The sequence below is a fragment of the Pteropus medius genome, unplaced genomic scaffold (assembly GCF_902729225.1).
Source record: "Pteropus medius unplaced genomic scaffold, Ma_sr-lr_union100, whole genome shotgun sequence".
In the NCBI taxonomy this organism is placed as follows: Eukaryota; Metazoa; Chordata; class Mammalia; order Chiroptera; family Pteropodidae; genus Pteropus; species Pteropus medius.
In genome coordinates, this window is record NW_024350319.1 from 23,649,841 (window position 1) to 23,670,220 (window position 20,380).

General features: G+C 33.7%; 1 protein-coding gene across 5 annotated transcripts in view; it reads right to left on the minus strand.

Annotated features, from left to right (window-relative positions):
• Positions 1-3,788: 3,788 nt before the first annotated feature.
• Positions 3,789-20,380, minus strand: part of KCNC2 (potassium voltage-gated channel subfamily C member 2) — a 183,658-nt gene continuing 167,066 nt past the window's right edge. Inside the window, exons 3-5 of one of the 5 annotated variants that reach the window (XM_039838862.1) lie at positions 14,014-14,941; positions 11,816-11,941; positions 3,789-4,878 (exon numbers count right to left, since the gene is read on the minus strand). In XM_039838862.1, the coding sequence (XP_039694796.1) occupies positions 4,769-4,878; positions 11,816-11,941; positions 14,014-14,941 (1,164 nt within the window). In that variant the 3' untranslated portion in view covers positions 3,789-4,768. Of the gene's footprint in view, positions 6,902-11,776; positions 11,942-14,013; positions 14,942-20,380 lie in introns of all 5 variants that reach the window. The other 4 variants (XM_039838861.1, XM_039838864.1, XM_039838863.1 and 1 more) reach the window with 4 other exon arrangements.

Sequence of the window (20,380 nt, forward strand, 5' to 3'; positions counted from 1 at the left end):
TAGTCAAGAAGAAAAGTCTAAAGTTTCGTCTATCTGAGGCGAATGTTAAGGCATCTTGGTCATAACTACTGATAAGTAATTCAAATTTTTTAAAAATAATATTTAACCCCATATTTAATATAAAAACCATACTTAACTTGGTAAAGAATTATTTGATGGTGTGAGACTGCGGAAATGTCTGCCTGTGGCTCTGTAGTGGACCACATATGTCAGAGAATGCCTTTTAAGTATTAAGTCTGTGATTCTTTTTTCTACGTGTCCAACAAACCACATGGATATTTAATGCTAAGAAAAGCTTCTGTTAAAGACATATATCTTCTTCTATCTTAATATTGTGACTCTCAATGTTATGGTTATTATGCATAAAATTATCAGTTCTAAAAAATAAGTAGATCTAAATCATAAAAAATTTAATTTTGGAAAATAAAACTTATAATGTTATTTGTCCTAGGAGTCTCGTTTGTGACGTTAAGGAGTTTCACATTTAAAAGCAATCTGCTCTTGTCTATGGCCATGCTACCCTGAACATCTCAGAAACTAAGCAGGGTCGGGCCTGGTTAGCACTTGGATGGAAGACCACCTAGGAAGACCAGGTGTAGGCATAAAAAATAATAAAAATAAATAAATAAGGAAAATTGTAAACTGAGAAGGTCCTTGCAATCTGTGAGGTCAACCAAGGGTTGTCTCACCTAAAAAACAAACAAATAAATAAATAAACAAACAAATAAACAAACAAATAAAAGCAATCTGTTCTCAGTAGTACTGTCATTAATTGTGCTCTTGTAATAAATATGATCCCCAGAACTTATACAAATACATTTTATACAAATCAAAATATAATGAGTAATATTTTATATTTTGACAGGCATTATTTAATTCTGAAAGCATTTAACTATTACACTAATGTAAACATAAAGAAAGGATAGTTGTCAAAACTCAAAGAAAATTTTTTTAAAAGAGCATCTAAAATAAAGTTGTCTAAATTCATTCATCGTTAGGGAAGATAAAAATTGGTCTCTTGTCCTGCTTTCATTATGCCATGCAAACCTTTTGAAGTCTCCAGTGAAAAGACTATCTGATACCTTTGTGCAGAATTTATTCTAACATGGTCTATGAAGTAGAATTATAGAAGTATTTCTTTACCTTTGACTTGTCTTTTTATTTATTTCACACTAAATAACCTTGTTTCAGACAATATTTAGTTTTTGCTTCTTCATCTTATGTATTTTCTTTGTCTCTGTATATCCAGCTGTGTATATGAGTGTGTTTTTTAATCATTATTATCTTAGATTTAGAGCTTTCTGCCAGCCAGGCAGCCAGAATTCCCATAGTTCTTTTAAGCTTTCTGCCAGAGTCCAGTGTGATAAGGAACAGCTACTGCAACAAGAGAGAACAGTACTTAGAGCATTTAAACTAGGGCCTTTTGTTTCTAGAGAGATGGAGTTACTGGTGAAATGTGAGTTCTCAAGGGAAAAAAAGGAAAGAAGAAAGAAATATCATCAGTCCTTAAGCACCAACTTCATGCTTAATCCTGTGCAATACAGTTACAGGTTTGATTAGAGTTTTTTTGTTTGTTTGTTTTTGATCAGCGAGTTAAGCTTATCTTTAAAATAGCTTCTCTTGCCATTAAGAAAGAATTGGATTTTTATAACTTTTTAGATCTTTGCTACAGGATCTCAAAAGGAAGTAAAAACACTGAAGCTATTGATAAAAGAAAGGTTTCAGGAATTGCCACATTCAAATTATATTAAGAATTCTTTTCATATGGTAGTACTTTTACCTGTTTCATGTCACTATTAATTACTCCTAATAGAAATGCAAAATTTTCACTAATGCCAAAGTATTTTTATCAGTTTGGTGCAATGACATTTCTTCTTGGCTTATAGAAAAAATTATAAGTGTTTACCAAATTTAACATCGCTCCAAAAAAAAATTTATTTTCCCCCAAAATAAGTTACTTGATTTTGAGTTACTGAAATATCCTTATCTCATTTTTTTTTTAATTGCAAGAAATAGACTAAAAAATGAAGATATAAACTCTATGGGTTTACAATACATTCACACTATTTTATAAACAATAGTACAACAAATTTGATCTCCAATTCACAATTTGATCCCCAAATAAAAAAACAACTTCCTAATAAAGTTACTTGACTAGCCTGCTAGTGACTAACTAACCTTTAAGGTAAGTAAGGGCATACTATTAATAAAATCTATAGTGATTGAATGCATGCTAATTTTGACATTTTGACATTTAATCATATGCATAAATCTGCACATGAATGTTTATACCTACTTTATTCATGATTGCTAAAACTTGGAAGCAACCAAGATGTTTTTTTGGTAGGTGACTGTATCAACCCCAGTACATCCAGACAATCGAATATTATTCAGCACCAAAAAAAAAAAAAAGAGCTATCAGTCCATGAAAAGACATGAAGAAATCTTAAATGTATATTACTCAGTGAAAGAAACCAATTTGAAAAGACTGCGTACTGTATGATTCCAACTATATGACATTCTGGAAAAGATAAAACCGTGAAAACAATAAAAAGATCAGTGGCTGCCAAGGATTAAGGGGAAGGAAGGGATGAATAAGTGAAGCGCAGAGGAGTTTTAGGACAGTGAAACTATTCTGTATGATATTACAGTGTTGGATACATGTCGTTATATATTTATCAAAATCCACAGAATGTACAATACCAAAAGTGAGCCCTAATGTAAACTATAAACTTTGGGTGATAGTGATATGTCTTTGCAGGTTCGTTGATGTAACAAATATCTTACACTGGTGTAAGATGAAGATAGTCAGGGAGGGCTGCGTGTGGGGGTTGGGAGTAGATGGAAACTCTGTACTTCCTGCTCAGTTTTCTTGTGAACTTAAAAGCACTCTAAAAAATAAAGTCTATTTAAAAAAAAAAAAAAATCATATCACGTCTTGAAATTCTAGATGGAGATTGCCATAGTCTTTGAAGAACTTATTGTTCAAAACGCATATTCAGTGGTCCATCACTTTGACATGAATGACAGTGTAATAAATATAAAACAAAATCATGTAATACAAATTCAATTGAATTATTTAATTTGTAGACCATAACGAGAAATAGCATCCCCTCAAAATAGAGTTAGTTTAGCTTTCCCCTGATCCTGATTGTTTCATCGAATGTTACAGGGTAAATTTACACGTAACCCCACAATGTAAATGGAATGCCTGCTACGTGTGGTGTGCTGCTGAAACAGAGGTCCATTATCCAAAAGTGAGACAGAAGCCATCCTTAGAAGTTAAGGCATTTATATCAAGAGGCTCAGTAAATATTTAAACCTTGAGAAATTATGTCAGGAAAGATTATCTGTGGCAAAAATATAAGTGAACAGTTCTGCCTATCTATCTGATCTTTAAATTCACCACCAATAAAAAAAAAAAAAAATTTACTTCCAGACCTGCTATGATGATTAAGTTGGAAAGTGTAAGTAAAAATTCAGTATTAGTTAGAAAACGCCTTATAAATATCAGATGTCATAATGATTAATAATTTTGCCATCTCAGAATTATAAGAAAATTTAGGCAGAAAAAGCAGTTAGAAGAGGAAAACACTGCTACATGCCTGAGAGTTGAATGAAAGTGATAGAGCTATGTATATTTATAAATTCTTTTTTCCCAAATTCTTTATTACGTTTGAGCATCTGGTTTGGTACTGTGAAGCATAAAAATAGAAAAACCTGTTGAAAACTCTAAAACAAAAAGACAAGGAAAAAAAAGTGAATAATTTAATCAGATCGGATTCGAGTTTATCCCCAGCTTATATTTGCCTTTTATTCTTCATTTCAGTTAGTAACATTTCCATGATTATCAACAAGGTTGTACATGCACCTTGAAATGTTCACAAAAGGTCCACGATACAGGAATTTATAATTAGGTTATATGTTATATTCAGAATCCCAGGGGAACTAATAGATTCTAGAAATATTGATTAAGCAAGTTGAAGAATACTTATACAGTTTCAACTACGATAGTTTTAAAGACAAGTACAAGCTTCGTTTGTCACAAAACTCACAAAAAAAAGTAATTGATTGAAGAATATCTCTTTTATGCAAAATATACATTTTAGGATATAATTTGATTAATAATCTATTATATACTGACATTGCTCCTTGATCATTTAGTAAAAAAATACTCTCATTGCCAGAATTTTATTTTTTGTAATATTTATAATCGAGGTAACAATGACAAAAGACAAACTATGAATAATGTTGGTGAGTTTTTTTTCTCATAGCAATTTTCCAGAACCAAACAAATATGTGACTAAAAATAGGTTATTTTCGATAAATAGGCACTGAAAATTTCACAATATAACATGACAAATATAAGTGGTTTATAAGAAAATGATACAGTCAATGTTCATGGATCCAACCAATAAAGAAGAAATAAGGGAAATTAAGATAGATCTATACTACGTCAATATCACTACTTTGTATGATTTACAGCATAATCTACTGCAGGCCCATGAGGGGCAATCCATAGAGGTATGGGCCACACTTGAAGCTTCGGAAATGTGGATCATGAATTTGGCTTCCTTTGATGTGAGATGGCCAAAACTGTTGACCCATGCAAGTATGTTGGTATTTACATTTGTTTCATGGACACTGGCCAGTCCATAAGCAAACCACTCATACGGGAGCACCAGATGAGTTCCAGCCACAGTTCTTTTATGAGCTTTAAATGCTTCATGAAGACGCCGGGACTCCTTCCCAGTGCAACCTGGTCACATCAGGGCACATTCAGCAGCAGAAGCCTGTTTCCAGTACAGTCCTTGGCATGGCCAAATTCCACTGTCCCTTTTTCAGCAGTCAAAAATCCATGATAAATTCTGTACAACACTGCAGTCAATAATAGCAGCACCAGACAGTATATTAATTTTCTTTACCATAAAGTTGTATGTAATTATAGCTTTCTATGTGTGATATTATCAAGAGGGTCACTGAATCTCTAAATATCAGATGTGTACGTCTGGGTAAACACATTGCTGCACAAGATCTCTGACATGCAGGTCATGCTCTAGGACTTGGTTTTATAGAGTAATACAAGTTACATGTCCAAGAATAAAAGTGACAATTGTCCTCCTAACAAAAAATAAACATAAGAATTAGAAATTAATCAACAATCTCAAGGATACTGAATGCCTTAGAACTATTGTTTATCCCTCAATATATATTATGGCATTTTTCTCCTTTCACATGCCCAATACACCAGACACACTATTGCTATTGAATTCATAGCGATGTATAAACAGAACTTTTTCCGCTTGGACTGAATAAGATTCCCTAGGGCTTTCGTTGGAGCGTAGTGATGAACGCTGGTTGATAGGTAGTAGAACCTGACACCGCAGCAGCCAACCAAAGGCAATGGTGATCGTGCTGCTGCTTAAATCCTGTTTACCAGAAAGGTTCACAATACCATCTACCTAAGGGAGCCTACAGGGCATCGTTAATTTATATACAAAGCAGAAAAGCAGTTCCAAGTAGCCAAAAAGGCAAGGGGAGGAGGAGAAGACCCAGTTCTAAAGCCATGAACACCATATGAAGGAATTTCTGTACTTTACGAAGACAGATGACATATACAGTTAAGACAGGGAGCTAAGACAGACAGAACAACACTCAGGACAAAGCACCTGATTAAACATTGACTGAAAATCTGATATTCTTGTGAGTCAGAAATTTAAGGCTGGTCAAGAAAGCCTCCTGTGAACGGCAATGCTCTTTGATGTTTGCACGAAAAAATTAGAAATAAAAATAAAGGAAGGAGGTAAAAAAGACAGGAGAGCTTTAGGAGATATTTGGGATTCTGCCCCTAAAAATGATGACAAACTCCAGAATTTAAAAAAAAAAAAAAAAAATGAGTCTAGTACCAAGCAGCAGTTCCTGTTTAAACAATGCAAGCCTGGCTGGCAGTTACCTTTCTCTCATGTTTTGTGCCTTCCGCAAGCCATTAAGTAAGGGATCTGGCCTCAGCTTGCGTGTAACCAGTAATGACAACCTCTTTGTAGTTATCTGTGTGCAAACAACCAGAGACATTCAGAACTCCAGTACAGCATTTTTGAAGAAAAGTAAATCAACCAAGAAACTAAGCTATGTAAAACAAGTACTTCTTTCAAAGAATAATAATAAAAAAAAAAATGTCAAAGAGAAACTCGCCCTCCCTGCCCCACAATTCAACATGCAGAACAGTTGACCGGTGCTTTCATATCAGCAAGATGGTTTGATGCAAGTACACATACCCAAGCCATCCACGGTCCCCGAATTCTGTGACATTGCTTTCAGGTGATAAGAGACAAGATGGTCCATGCAAATGAGCTGTTGTATGCAAGCAAGATAGGATCCCAGACATCTTCAGAATGGTTTAGAGAGTCACAGAAATGAAGGTCCAATGAAGTGGTTGGCATTTGGAAGCACACAGTTTTAAATATAACTCCCTGAAGATATGTTTATGTATTAGCGTACTGGCCAATATCTGACACTATTCGTATTTTATTGCAAAAAGACATCAGGGTAATTGACATGGAGAAGTAGTACCACTACTTTAGGTAATCTTTAAAGCCAAGATAAGATTCATTAGCTACCCAAATGGCATTTCTGACTTCAAATAGTAATATCATGCAGATTTGTACTGATTAATGGAGCTTGGAGTAACTCTATGTTTAATTATTTCCATTATGGGATAAACAGTACTTGAATTAATACAATTTAGCCAGCTGATGCAGTTTGGTTTACAAGATAGATGGAATGGGAGATCGAGAGCGCCTCAGAGGACAAGGAGAGTTGTAGGGTGATGTTACTGGAGAGAGCCTCAGAGCATTGCCTGCCAAGCCCGCTATGTTGTTTAAGCTTCGGGATTTTTCATATCCTTTTATGAAAAAAGGCACAGACATCAGTTGAATTCAACCAGAAAATAGACACAGACAAACAATACCATGCAGGATAATCAAAAGTGCTATTTCTGAGCTCAAAGGAAAAACTGTTTAGAAAGAGTTCAATATTGAAACAATTTTTAACTCTGAAGAAAAAAAATGAAGCTCACTATAGCTGTCATTCTCAAAAGAGTAAACCAGCTATCACAAATTATAGTTGCAATACTTTAAAATCTATTCTTTCCCAGATTAAAGTTTGTATTGATGTAATTTTGGCATATACAATACCAGAACTCTTTTAAGAATTAGGCAAAGCAACTTAAGTAAGATATACACTTGGCTGATACTTTTAAATTTCAGAATATATTCCTGAAAAAAAAAGGGCTATTTTTTCTCTTTTCATGTTTTTAGTAGTTACTAAGCTAATAAAGCGTGCTTGACTTTAAGGGCACAAGTCTTTTTACAGTATTTAATCTTCCAGCTTTATGGAGTTAAAAGAAAGATTCTCAAATAATGGCATTTGATACCATTATCTGGATGATGTAGAATGAATGCCCATTTCTAATCCTTTAAATAAAAAACAGTAAAGGAAAAATATAATGAATGAAATATAAATTGAGTCATAATTTCAGGAAATTAAAGTCTGAATTAGATATGATGTTTTCAGCTGACTCCCCTCTGTCAAGGAATTGAGAACAATTTGAACTTAATTCACCTTTCTTTCTATTATCTTGCATTCTAATCTTTTTTCATGATTGTCACAGACTTACAGAATAAAAGATCCTCCTCACAGCTTTAACTCACTGGTTTGCCTTATCTACTTAAGCATTCAAGGTCACCTCTGGAAGGATTCAAATATTGTAGTATTTTTTATTAGAAAAGATTAGAGGCAGTTAAATGAAGTAGGAAGTACCTAGTATAAAGTTAGAAGTGAACTGTCTTAAAAGCAGGGCATCTATAGACTGGAAAAGTAGTAATACAGCTTAGGAAAGAAATGTTCTGACAGCCGCATTGAAAAGGTGTTATAGAGCAAGAAAATGAAATTATCTGATGACAGCCAAAGCTGAGCAAATAGATATAATTCCAGTGAACTTCTTGTCTCCCTTTGACTTATGCTATACTCCTTGGGTTTTCATTAGCCCTCAGTGTGTGTGATGACTGTATAAGAAAGAAAGTGGGCATTTTGTGTTTCTTCATGTTCCTTTCCACTACTTCTTTCTTTAATTCTATATTTTCATAGAATTTCTGGAGAAGAAGCCACTGCTGTCTCCCCTGCTTTCACTGAAAGAAGAGAAATGGTAAGTGATTTAGTGATTATTTGTTTCAAAGCCCCGAGGACAGATATGGTTATGGATTGCAATAATAACTCTATTGAGAGTAAGGCTAGACTGAAGAGGAACCCCTTCTTCACACACACGCATATAAACATTCAGAAGACTAGATGTCTTCTTTGAGGCTTTGTAGACAAAAATTTATGCCATCCATTAACTATGGTAAAGTTCTCTAGGACAATTTCTGCCAATGAGAGAATTATCTGTCAATATATTTTATTAGTGTTCTGAATTATAAAATGTGGGAGGTGGTATATATTTCATTCTACTCTGATAAGTGATGGAATAGCTAATGGGAAGATGCCTTAAGTGCTTTTTGAAGAATTGCAGGTAATTTATCCTTATATAGAGACCTTCATGTGCCTGGAGGGCTAGTTATTGCTGCCCTTTGGTAAAGTGATTGGAAATATAACTTTGGGAATTGTTGAAAGAATAATTTATCATGGTTGACTATGTAACTTAAAAATGTAAACTACACTGTAAACATTGATTGGGTTTGATTAAAAGCAAACTGGTGAATATGCATGAACCAAAGGGGTTGTTAATACTTAAAAATTATCCATATAAAAGTTTACATCTTGACCCCCACAATCTTCACGATCTCTGTAGGACCTCCAAAAAACATAAAAATCTGTTTGACAATTTTATACTAATCATGCAAGTTATATGTAAATCTTGGCTGCCTTTCTAAGTGTTCAATTCTTTTTCTGAATTATAGTTCTTAACATAAATGTATCCGAGTTGTTTATAAATCCTTTTATTTTTTAATAACTATAATTACAGTGTTCATTTGAAAAAGCTTACTTTTTAATTTAGTAACAAGAATTTAATTAGTAAAATGTTATTCATATAAATGTATTCTTTATTCTGCAGGTTAATTTCTGATGAGAAAATTTAATAAATTTTGCCTAATTAAGCTTTTATTGAATGGAATTGCTGAAAATATTATTCATGAAAATAATATTAGACCTAGTTTGAACTAACATCTAAATATATGGCATGCATTTTACACAGTTCTAAAGAGCATGTGCTTATTTGGGGCAATATTAAAACTGCCAATACTTGTACTATCAATGGGTATGTTTTTGTTTATGCAATGTAATTTCTTAAAAATTACTGCATAAATAAAATTATAGTTTCTAAGTATTAGGAGTTTACTATTTTAGGGAATCCTTTATTTTTTCCTAATGTATGCTCTACTATATTTATATTTGTAGATAGAAAACGATTCAGTGGGAATCTAATAATTTTTTTTCATCTATATTGGGGAGAATTTTCAGAATTCTAAAATCAAATCAATAAAGAGACCAATTTGAAAAGTAAAAGAACAGGTCATATAAGAAATAAATGTCTGAGTAGGAATAATAGGAGAAATCTATAATCTACATAAAAGAAAATCTATAATCTACACAAAAGGAAACAGAAGAAATGAATGAATTTCTGATAGACATGACAAGATAACACACTAAGAAGATTAAGTGACGTTAACCAGAAATGTTACCAGACTTAGGAGAAAAAACACAAAGGTGCAAAAGAATTAAGCAAGAATGAAAAAAGTAGTTGGTTATGGCGAGAAACGACCGAGAATAAAAAGCTCATAGATGAATTTTCAAAGATGTTCTCATTAATAAAGAGAATTTGTATTTGTGAAATAAGGTTGTATGTATAACTTTTCCATATAAACTAAATATCTTATTAATTGCTTTGCTCATGAAACTGTCATTTTATAGAAAAACTCTATTTACATAGTGCTTTATAATTTGCAAAATCTTTTTCCATATGTAACCTTCTTGACAGTTTAACATGAAAAAAAATTCTAGCTAAGTTCTTAAACATGTAACCTTAGTATAAATATTGCATGTGGTACTTTATAGAATAATGTTCAAAAATGTATGTAATTTTAACCACATTACATATAAATACAAATATATGTACCTGTATATACATATATAGTGAGTTAAGATATGTAATTCACTTAAAATATTGTCACATAAAATATTATTAGTCAGATATTATTGTTATCATTATTATTTAATGTAAGTACATTTTGCTCAAGTACTATAATAATAGTCTTCATAAGATATTTAAAAATTGTTCTAACATAATATTTAAATATAAAATGGCAAACAATCAAACCTATTCAGATAATTAAAATACATTTTGATGAAAAGAACAGATAAAGAAAATGGAAATAATTGATATGAAGGAGTATTTAAAATATTACATACTTAAGAAACAAAAGAAGAGTCCTTTGTCTTGTGAGATTTAAAGGTGTGGAGACAGAAAGGACAGTATAAAGTGTTCAGAAGAAATGGAAGAGAAGTACGACACAGATAATGAAATATTTCAAAAAGAGAGAGCATCACAAAATAAATAGTTGAGGCTTAAAATGGTAAAGTATTCAACAGGGAGAAACTGCAATGAATAGCAAAAAGCACAATATTTTTTAAATGCAGTTGCACTAATATGAAAGTTTTGGAATGGATTTTTATTTAAATTCAGTCCATCGCATAAGAAATTTTTATAGTTCTTTCTCTATTCTGCCAATAAACAGAAAAAATCACCATGGTAATAAAGCAGCTGGAACCATCGAAGTAAGAGCTAATGAAAGAGCATACTGACACTTTAACAAGGGTGTATAGTAAGTGTCACAAAACTGTTTTCTTAAGGAGGAGGAAAAAAAGCTTATTTGTTCTGAGATCTGTAAAGTTTACTCAAAACAAAAATAAAACAAACAGCACCTAGAGAATGATCATAGTGGCACAATCTAGGACAACTGAACCACATGATGGACTGGAGCTTCACTATTGTTATATTTCTTAACCAAGATGTCTGACCAACACAATTATTCCATTCATCAAATATTTACTGAGTATCTTCTATGCACCAGGCACAGATCAGTCTGGGTTGAAAGACAGTAATAAATTTAAAATTATTATTATTGCTCTGAAGAGAAATTCTGTACACATATCTTATAAATACATAAATAGCCTTTCAAATGATTGAGTATATTGTTCTGCATGACCAGGGATCTTGGACCTTTTCAACTTTCTGACACTCAGATAAACCGCAGCAAAAAAAAAAAAAGCCCAAATACTGGATAATGTTTTTCTTTGAAAAGAGCCTCATTATTATTTTATAATCATCAATTACTTATCAAATATATGTATAGCATCAATTAGTGAGTTTTATAAGTTGTAGGTAAAAAGATAACTTTTAAAGACTGCTGGGTACATTATAGTAAAATAATTAGGTAAGTGACTTAACTTTTAAATATTCCATTACAATTCTTCCCAAAGACACATGGGAAACCAAAATAATAAAGAAAGATGAAATGTCTTTCAGATATGACAACCAAGTAGATTGTTATGATATGTATTTTAAAATGTTTATTATGAGAAAAGATATGATGAGGAATGAGAAAGAGCACTACGTATAGTCTCTCCTAGAAAATGATGAAAGAGCATTTTACATCACTCCATATATTGCAGCACTTAATTTTTAAGTCACCTGTGAGTATCTGATTAAATGCATGCCTACCTTTCCTGATCCCTCCATCAGAAGCACACGCGTAATCACCTGTCGTCAGTAGGAAACACGTTTCCCCTCTTCTGTTTTTGTCTCTGGTACTAGAGCGTCTGATGGGGAGCCTTTCTGGGGGTGATAATGGCGGCTCACTTCCTGTACTGTCGTCACCTGATAACACTGGTCACAGCACCATGCCCATTGACAGACAGTGATGGATGAGGAAATGAGACAGTACAAAGAGTTTACACCGAACGTCCATAGTACAGTCAATCGATATACAAAACACCATAATCACATCATGATAAGAAAAAGATTTTCATCACTCACCACAAAAACTTACATGGAGCAAAGTGGGAATGTATTGAAAAGGAGAGAAATGTTCTTTGGGAAATTTAAATTTCATTTTGGATTCCATCTAATAGGAAATCGACTTTCACAAAACTAATATGAATTCAAAGAAGTGTGATAATAAAGTAGAACACAAATTGACACCTTACTATCTTTGACATGTTATCTAGTTACAGTTCATAGGAATCTTTATCTTTTCATTTTATTTTTTTAAAGTGGAATCTATTTAAGGAAAAACTCCTAAGTAAATATCTGTCTTTGCAGCTCTTTAAGACACATGTTTTTATTATTTTCTGGGAGTAATTTTCCCCAAACATCTTAATAAAAAGAATCCCAAACTCAACAACTTTGGGTCCAGGTTCTCCAGTTTGAAGTGACAAAATATTTTTGAACATAACAGTGGAACACGATCAACCTCTCCAAAAGCCTTCGAGACAACTGTTTGTTTCTATATGCTTGCCAAAGACAGTCACATCCTGTCAGCCTAGATACTAGTTTGTTATAACAATGTTTACCCAGGCCTTTTTCATGCCTTTCACAAGGACTCTGCACAGGTACTCTGAGTCCAGCAACACCAACTAAACTCCACCTTTCACAAAGACATATTCTTGGCCCAACAGTTTGCAGATATATATTGACAAAATCTAAAGCATTATCTACTAAATGAACATAAGGACTGTGAATAAAATCTTTAAAAAAGCAGTTCACTTCCAGCTACAATTTTTTTTTTTCCATTTACTACATAAAAACTTCTGGAAGCTAAGGAGGAAACCTATGAAAATATTGCCTGTCTTTTTTTGATTGTTTGTTTGCTTGCTTTGTTTAATTGTTAGTATTTCTAAATTATGCAAAATTTCTCACATGGGATTATCATACATAATTTTTCTACAAGAAGATTACATATACCCAAGTTATAGAGAATGCATGTATCTTAAATATTCACAGTAGGCTAAGGTAACTGAGTCGTTTAATCTACAAAATATTTCATCTGTACCAGACATAATAGATTATAAATGATACTACTGATGGTCACTTTAGCAAATCAAATATTAATTTACAGTCAAGCTAGTCAGTGTACTCTAGAATATCTATGGCAATAGAGAGGAGTAGGGATTCAGCTAATATCAAGCAGTAAATCATCCAATATTCAGTTCTGGCAGGAAACAGAGCCCAATATATACTGCATGAAAAAAGAAAATCCACAGAAAAATTTAATGTTGTCATTGATTAACCAAAGCAGATCATCTCTCCCCAAAATAATGGTGAGTTGATTATATTACATAGCACCTTGCTCAGTCCAAGGGGATTATATTGAATACCCTAACTAATTTAAGAATAATTAAAATCTAATCAATTCTCCAAAATATTACTAGGGAAGATTTTTGTTATCAAAAGGGCTATTTTCCGCATCACCTCTTGGATGTTTATGCCTTTGAAATGTAAACATCCATTCTTCTTAAGTAACTGCTTCTTGTGAATTAGGTTGAGATGCATGGTCCCATGTGGCAGAGATAAAACTAAGACAAACACACCAAGCAAAATGTTATGGAGAGCAACATTTTGAGGATGAAGGATGGAAAATGGCCGATATCATACCATCACATCGTGCAGGGAAACAAAGAAACATTGGCACAAAAGCAACAAACAGGCAAAAGAAAATATTGGCACCATCAGCAAAGGGCATTCCCACTAAAGCAGGAAAACTCTATAGACCAGCTATGCAAACTTCTACTTGGATTTCACTTAGAAAAGCTACCATCTAGATCTACGAGCCTTACACAAACACATTTTGTAAGAGTTAGAACTGAATATTTGCTGAAAATGAAAATGGCTGCCTTCTACCTAAAGGACATACTGGTCTATAAAGTATTTAATGGCATGCATTTGAAAGTGTGCCTTACCTGATCTGTTATGCTCCAGAAGTCGATTGTCTTTGCCCAGACACGTGTCACTCTGCGTGCTATTGCAGGCCATATTTAATTCTGTCTTGCAAAAAGTAGGTGAGCTTGCCTGAGGGGCAGGAGGAATATGCTTCTTCCTTTTTCGTGGAAGTTTCTGCTTCGCCATTGCCAAGGAATAGTACATTCCAAAATTGTTGACGATGACAGGCACTGGCATGGCTATTGTCAGCACTCCAGCCAGAGCACATAAGGCTCCTACCAGCATCCCTGACCATGTTTGGGGGTACATATCTCCATAGCCCAATGTAGTCATGGTCACCACTGCCCACCAGAACCCAATAGGAATGTTTTTGAACTGTGTGTGCTCACTAGCTGAAGGATCGTTGGGTTGAGCTCCTACTCTTTCAGCATAGTAGATCATAGTAGCAAATATCAAAACTCCCAGAGCCAGGAAGATTATCAGCAGCAAAAATTCATTAGTACTAGCTCGAAGAGTGTGTCCAAGCACCCTCAGACCTACAAAATGGCGGGTGAGCTTGAAGATTCTCAGGATCCTCACAAATCTTACCACCCTGAGGAAGCCAAGTACATCTTTAGCAGCTTTGGATGAGAGCCCACTGAGTCCCACCTCTAAGTAGAAAGGTAGGATGGCCACAAAGTCAATGATATTCAAGAGGTTTTTGATGAATTCAAGTTTATTGGGAGAAAAAACAATACGGACTAAAAATTCAAAAGTAAACCACACCACACACACTCCTTCTACATACGTCAAGGCAGGATCTGTTTCAATTTCATATTGTAGAACAACACTTGTGCCATTGATGACTGGTTCTGTCTTGTTTTTAACAATATTGAAAGCTTCATGTGTCTCCAGGCAAAAAGTTGTGATTGAAACCAGGATGAAGAATAAAGAAGCGAAAGCAATAAACTGTAGGGGAAAAAAAAGAAATAAAAAAAGAGAGAGTGATCTGAACCGTGACATAATTTGATCCAAATCTAAAAGCATCGATCCCTGTAGACAAAAAAAAAAAAAAAAACAACAACAACAACAATAAAAGCATATTGAGAGCTTTCACTTGGGATGTTACTCAAGTGAAAAAAAGACGTGCAGGTAACAATTAGAGTTGCATATGTTATATGTTCTAAGTTCTCTTTTCAGCTTATGTTAAGTACAAACTTTTGCTTCATTTTGGAAAATAATTTATTGACTGTTTTGTTTGCCTGTGAAGAGAGCATAAAAATCACTCCAAAAGAATGTTAAAGGGCAGAAGACTGAAAAAAAATAATAAAGGTAGATGATGGCTCCAGATATTGTTTATGATCCTAGAAATCTTCATGTATTAGATCAAGTTTTACATCTCTAACTATAAGGTGCAGTTCACACTAATGGAAACTTGGAAGCCATCCAAAATTAACTGTGGATTTCTATCTAGACATTAAATATTCAGGTTATCATGAAGTATGAACACACACACACACACACACAATCTTTGAGTTATATTACCACTTAAATTATATCAACTTAAAGTGGCAACTTATTTAAAAGAGTAAATCTAGAGTAGAGTAGGCAACAAGACTGAAGAGAGAGAAACAGAGTTAAGGAACAAATTAAACAATTCCTCTCGTGGAAAAAAACTCCAAACGTTAGAATATCATGTTATCAAGTTGCAAGTGTTTTTAATTCAATTCTTTATTTCATTTTTTCAGTCAATAACATCTGATTGCATACCTACTAATGTGGAATAATAATAAAAGCTCTCACCTACATAGTTCTTATTAGTACCAGACATTCTTAAATGCAATTTACATAATTAACTCATATCAGTATTTTTAACAACTCCAACTCTACTACCACACTTTACAGTTCTGAAATATTAAGCACAAAGTTTAAGCCACTTTCACAAAGCCAGGATACAAAGTGAGAGACCTGAGACACTAACCTGACAAGTTGCACACGAGGTTCTGTTGCATTAACTACCAAATTCTCAAATATAGAATAAAAGTATGTTGAAACATTTATTTATTTTGGGTTCACATACTGAAAAGTTAAAAACCTGAAAAACTGAAACTGAGTTGTTTGACTGACTGGTGCTGTTGCAGTCAGTAGCAGAGGCTTTCAAAGAAACTGGCAGATTCCTACTGCTGTCTGACAATGCTCTCAGATTTAGCATGCTGAATGAGCACCAAGAGATTGTTCCTTGAATATCTAAACAAATAAATTGTTCAAAAGCTGGAGATCATTAGTGGAGGGAGGCCCTTATTTGGAAATTATAGGGTATATCAAAAACCCAAAGCTGTTCCCTAATACCTACCCAGCTATGCTACTGAGAAGATCTAAGTTTGAAACCACCTCCTTTTTTACCTGGTTGAGTCTCAATGTAAGAGATAAACAAATCTCACCAAATATGTCAGAGATTTACAAAAGGTCTAAAAAAAAAATCTTAAGACCGTGACTACCTGACTTCAAGAACCACCAAAATTATGGAACAGTCTCTATGCAGAGTGCCAGTTAGTACAGCATCCAAACAGTATTATAAGACAGGTCACTTTCATGGCTTTAACTTATTTTTCCATGCGCATCTTCCAGCTTCTCTTCGTTTTGACATTTTGACTTGACAATCATCTTTCCCAGACATACTGTGAGATAGAAGCATGCTTTTTCTCACTCAGCTTTCCCTTTGCACAAATAAATAACATAGTTCTTTTTTTAATCAACTACCTTCTGAAACACTTAGTATCACTAAGACTCCCTAGATACCTTAAAAGATGACATCTTTTGGAGGAAGAATCAGTTATCTTTGATTTATATACCACTTCTTAATCTAATCAAAACATTATCTATAGATTGAGAGTCATGTTTGGTTCTGATTCCCTCTAAAATCCGGTCTCAAGCCTTCCAGGCTAAGCATCAAAAGTTTTAGTGCACTAATTCTACATATAAAGGAGTTAGAGAATATAAGGCAGTTAAAATAAACAGCAGTTTTCATTTTATGTTTCTAACGTTCCTCAATCAGAATTTTTTTTCAGCTAACTCTGCAGTCTCAAACTGTCTCCACCTACATTCATGAAGTGAACTGAGTGAAATTTCCCAACATTTCTCCTTCAAAATCAGTCCTAGCTCAGCAGCCCATCTCCCATACAACAAAGACAGTTTTCTAGTATACTTCGACGCTTGTCAATATAAAACACTGAGATCTTTTCTAATCGAACATTTTCTACTCTTCATTCATTCAACAAATATGTATTAGGTGCCTCTCTACACCAGATCATAGGTCTAGAGTCTAAATTTAACAGCAGTTAACAAAAACACAATCCCTGCCTTTGAGGAACTTGCGAACTACAAGGGATGCAATGTATATTAAATAAACCACACAAAAATTATTTAATTACAATTATAATAAAAGCGATGAAGAAAAAAACGATCAAAAAAGATACTTCATTTAGGTGGGTCATAGAAACCTCGGCTAAAACATCAATAGACTGAAATCTGAGGTATGAGTGGAAGTTAAACTGATAGAAAGGGGACACGTGTGTTTCACAGAGTAGGAAGCTTTAACAAAAATAGTTTGAACTTTCTCAGTCTCACTTTCACAAGCAATGCCTTGACTAACACTACAGGAATAGCAGTTTTCCAAATCTGCCTCTTTTGTACAAATTTTCGTGAATAAGTCCCAAGCTAGCACAGAAACCTCTGACTTTTAAAACGTTAACCTCTTTTTTTCTGAAGAGCTTCAAATCAACCAAAAAATATTACCTGGGTTTTAAAATGAAGCTGTAAGATGACTTTAAAGCAGTCTGGTTGCTGGTAGTGCTTCTTTCAACCAACTGAAAAACTTACAGGATTTACTTGTCTTAAATTTTATACCAGCCCCATTGTTTGGGATGATGTAAAAATAAAAGATACGTATTAAAGCGTTTTTTTTTTTTATTTAAAGCACTATGCAAATATTAGAAATCATTATTATATATATTGTAGTCTTATGTATACTTTTAAAATGTCATTATTATCTCAATAACAACTACTAAAACCTAATGTTTATATTTATTTAATAAGTTACTGTTGTCAGGAAAAGGTCAATGGTCTTAAGATACCACTTTTGGTGGCTGGAATAAGTAACGTGTATTTGCATAACATTGAAATTATTCACCCGTATTTCTAGAAAAAGAGTGTGAGCTTAAGATGACATTCATGAGAATATACTTGAGGAGGTTACATAAATGCAAATTCTTTACCTTTGTATCAGATACCAGACCCAGATTCTCTTGTGTGGGGAGAAGAAATCTGCATTTAACAGCTTCCTAGGTGATTGCTATGCATACTACAGTTTGAAAACTACCCTCCCGGTGTTTTATTCAACAGATTGAGAACACAAGATTGATAAACCATCAAATAAATCGGAGTAGTTTTTAAATTATAAGCATTTATAGAATCTTAAAAGAATCTTCCTAAACCTTAATAAAAATTGTTTACTATCTCCTAAGTAATGGGATGTTTGTGTCTTCGTGTGTGTGTTTCTGTGTGTATGTTGTGACATAATTCTGGCTTCAACGCAAATACAACACACCAAAAAAAAAAAAAAGGAAAATTAAAGAATATAAAAAAGAAAACAAACTTTGGCATTCTGGAAACAATCTCAGAAGTAGGCAATTATTTTGCTTTAAAAAACCAGCTAAGTAGCCTTTTTTTTTTTGTAAAGATTAAGGAAGGACACTAGGTATGATCCAGAATGAGAGAGTTGTATCAGTATGCTTCAAAATAATATGGTAGGAAATTGGAAGTTAGCTTGACAGTGGGAAGCTTGGAAGTGAGCTGAATTCTGAAGAAAAGAAAATGGGAAAAGTCTCTAAGGAGAATGAGGAAAGGTCCCTAATGTGAGGGCAAGTAAGGGAGAAATCTCTCCACACATACAGCTGCAGAACTTTGGGGTACCAATGGAGAATATTAAATTTTAAGACAATGTTCTTTTATGCTTTCAGCAAAAGGTGGTTGTATAGAACAGCTCCGTGATGATGGTGCTTTGAGTAATGAGGTATTGGGCTCTGAGAAGACAAAAAGAGGGCGGCAGTAAACCATGAGAGACAAGATACACAGTGAGGTTCAAAAATATACAATGTTAACAAATAAGAGTAAAAGGTAATCAGGAGAAATTTAGCCCTCATGGAAGTCCTTGGAGATATTGAGAGAGACAGAGCTTACCATGAAATAAAGAATAGGAGCTCAGTTTATTAAGAACTTAGTTTGACTACCAAATGAAAGGGTGACTCCAGCAGCCTTGAAGATCTGAAATTACCCAGAGGCAACACTTGGATTGCAATAGCAAGGAATTTGTGCACTTTATCTGAACTTAATTCATAGAGCCTTGGATGTAGAAAATGTCTTGTTTATGACTCACTGCATTGAGCTGAAATGCATAAATATGAGGTTAGACTGAGTAACATTAAGAAAAAATTAAGAAGAAAAGAAATGGGGAAAAGGGTTTTATTTATTTGTCTTTCTCCTTCACTGAGATAGGAACTCTTAAGGGCTAGAATGATGTTGCATTCATTTTGGATCTCTTGCTCCTGGCACAGTAGTTAATACTTACTATGGCTAAATAGAAGGATGAAAGAATTAAAGAGAGAAGGAATGAATGAGCAAAGTAATAAGGTAAAGCACATTCTAATGGAATAAAAATAATGTAAAAAAAAAAAACCCCACAAAACATGCTGAAACAATAAAGTATGAATATTGAAGCAAAAAAAGCCAAATTTAAAGCAGAAGCAAATTTAGCTGGTTTTTTTATTGGTCTAAATGTTGCCAACAGTAGCTTTCATTCATTCTGTAAATGGAACTTGTCTTAGCAGGGAGTTGGGGAAGAAAATCACATTGTCATCTCTCTTACTTTTCCCTTGTTGATAAGACCACAAACTCCTAGGCATTAAATGAAAACGAAGCATGTTAAATAATCAAAATCTTAGAAAGCTTTCCAGGCAAAATTCACAGAACTGATACATCATACAGGCGTTTCAGAAGGGAAATATCCTGCTAAAACATTGACTTGTGGGTCCAATGAGTAGACACCTTTTCTCTATAAGCCCAGCGTCCATGTTTAGCTATGCAAAGTGCCTAAACACCTTTTTTCTTTTTCCAATTAGCAGCCATGGGGAAGTAGTCCTGAGTCCAAGTTCAACAAAAAAGGTATTATATGAATCTAACTCGATGCAAACATTCAAGTAGATCTCTAGGTATGTGTAATAGGTTGAGAGAAAGTGGACTGGGGGAGGGGGCCATCTGGGGTATGTTTTTATATTTCATCATTTTCTCTTTCTTGTTAGTATTAAAATAAACATAACTAACTCAAAAATGCCAAAACTTCAAAACATAAGG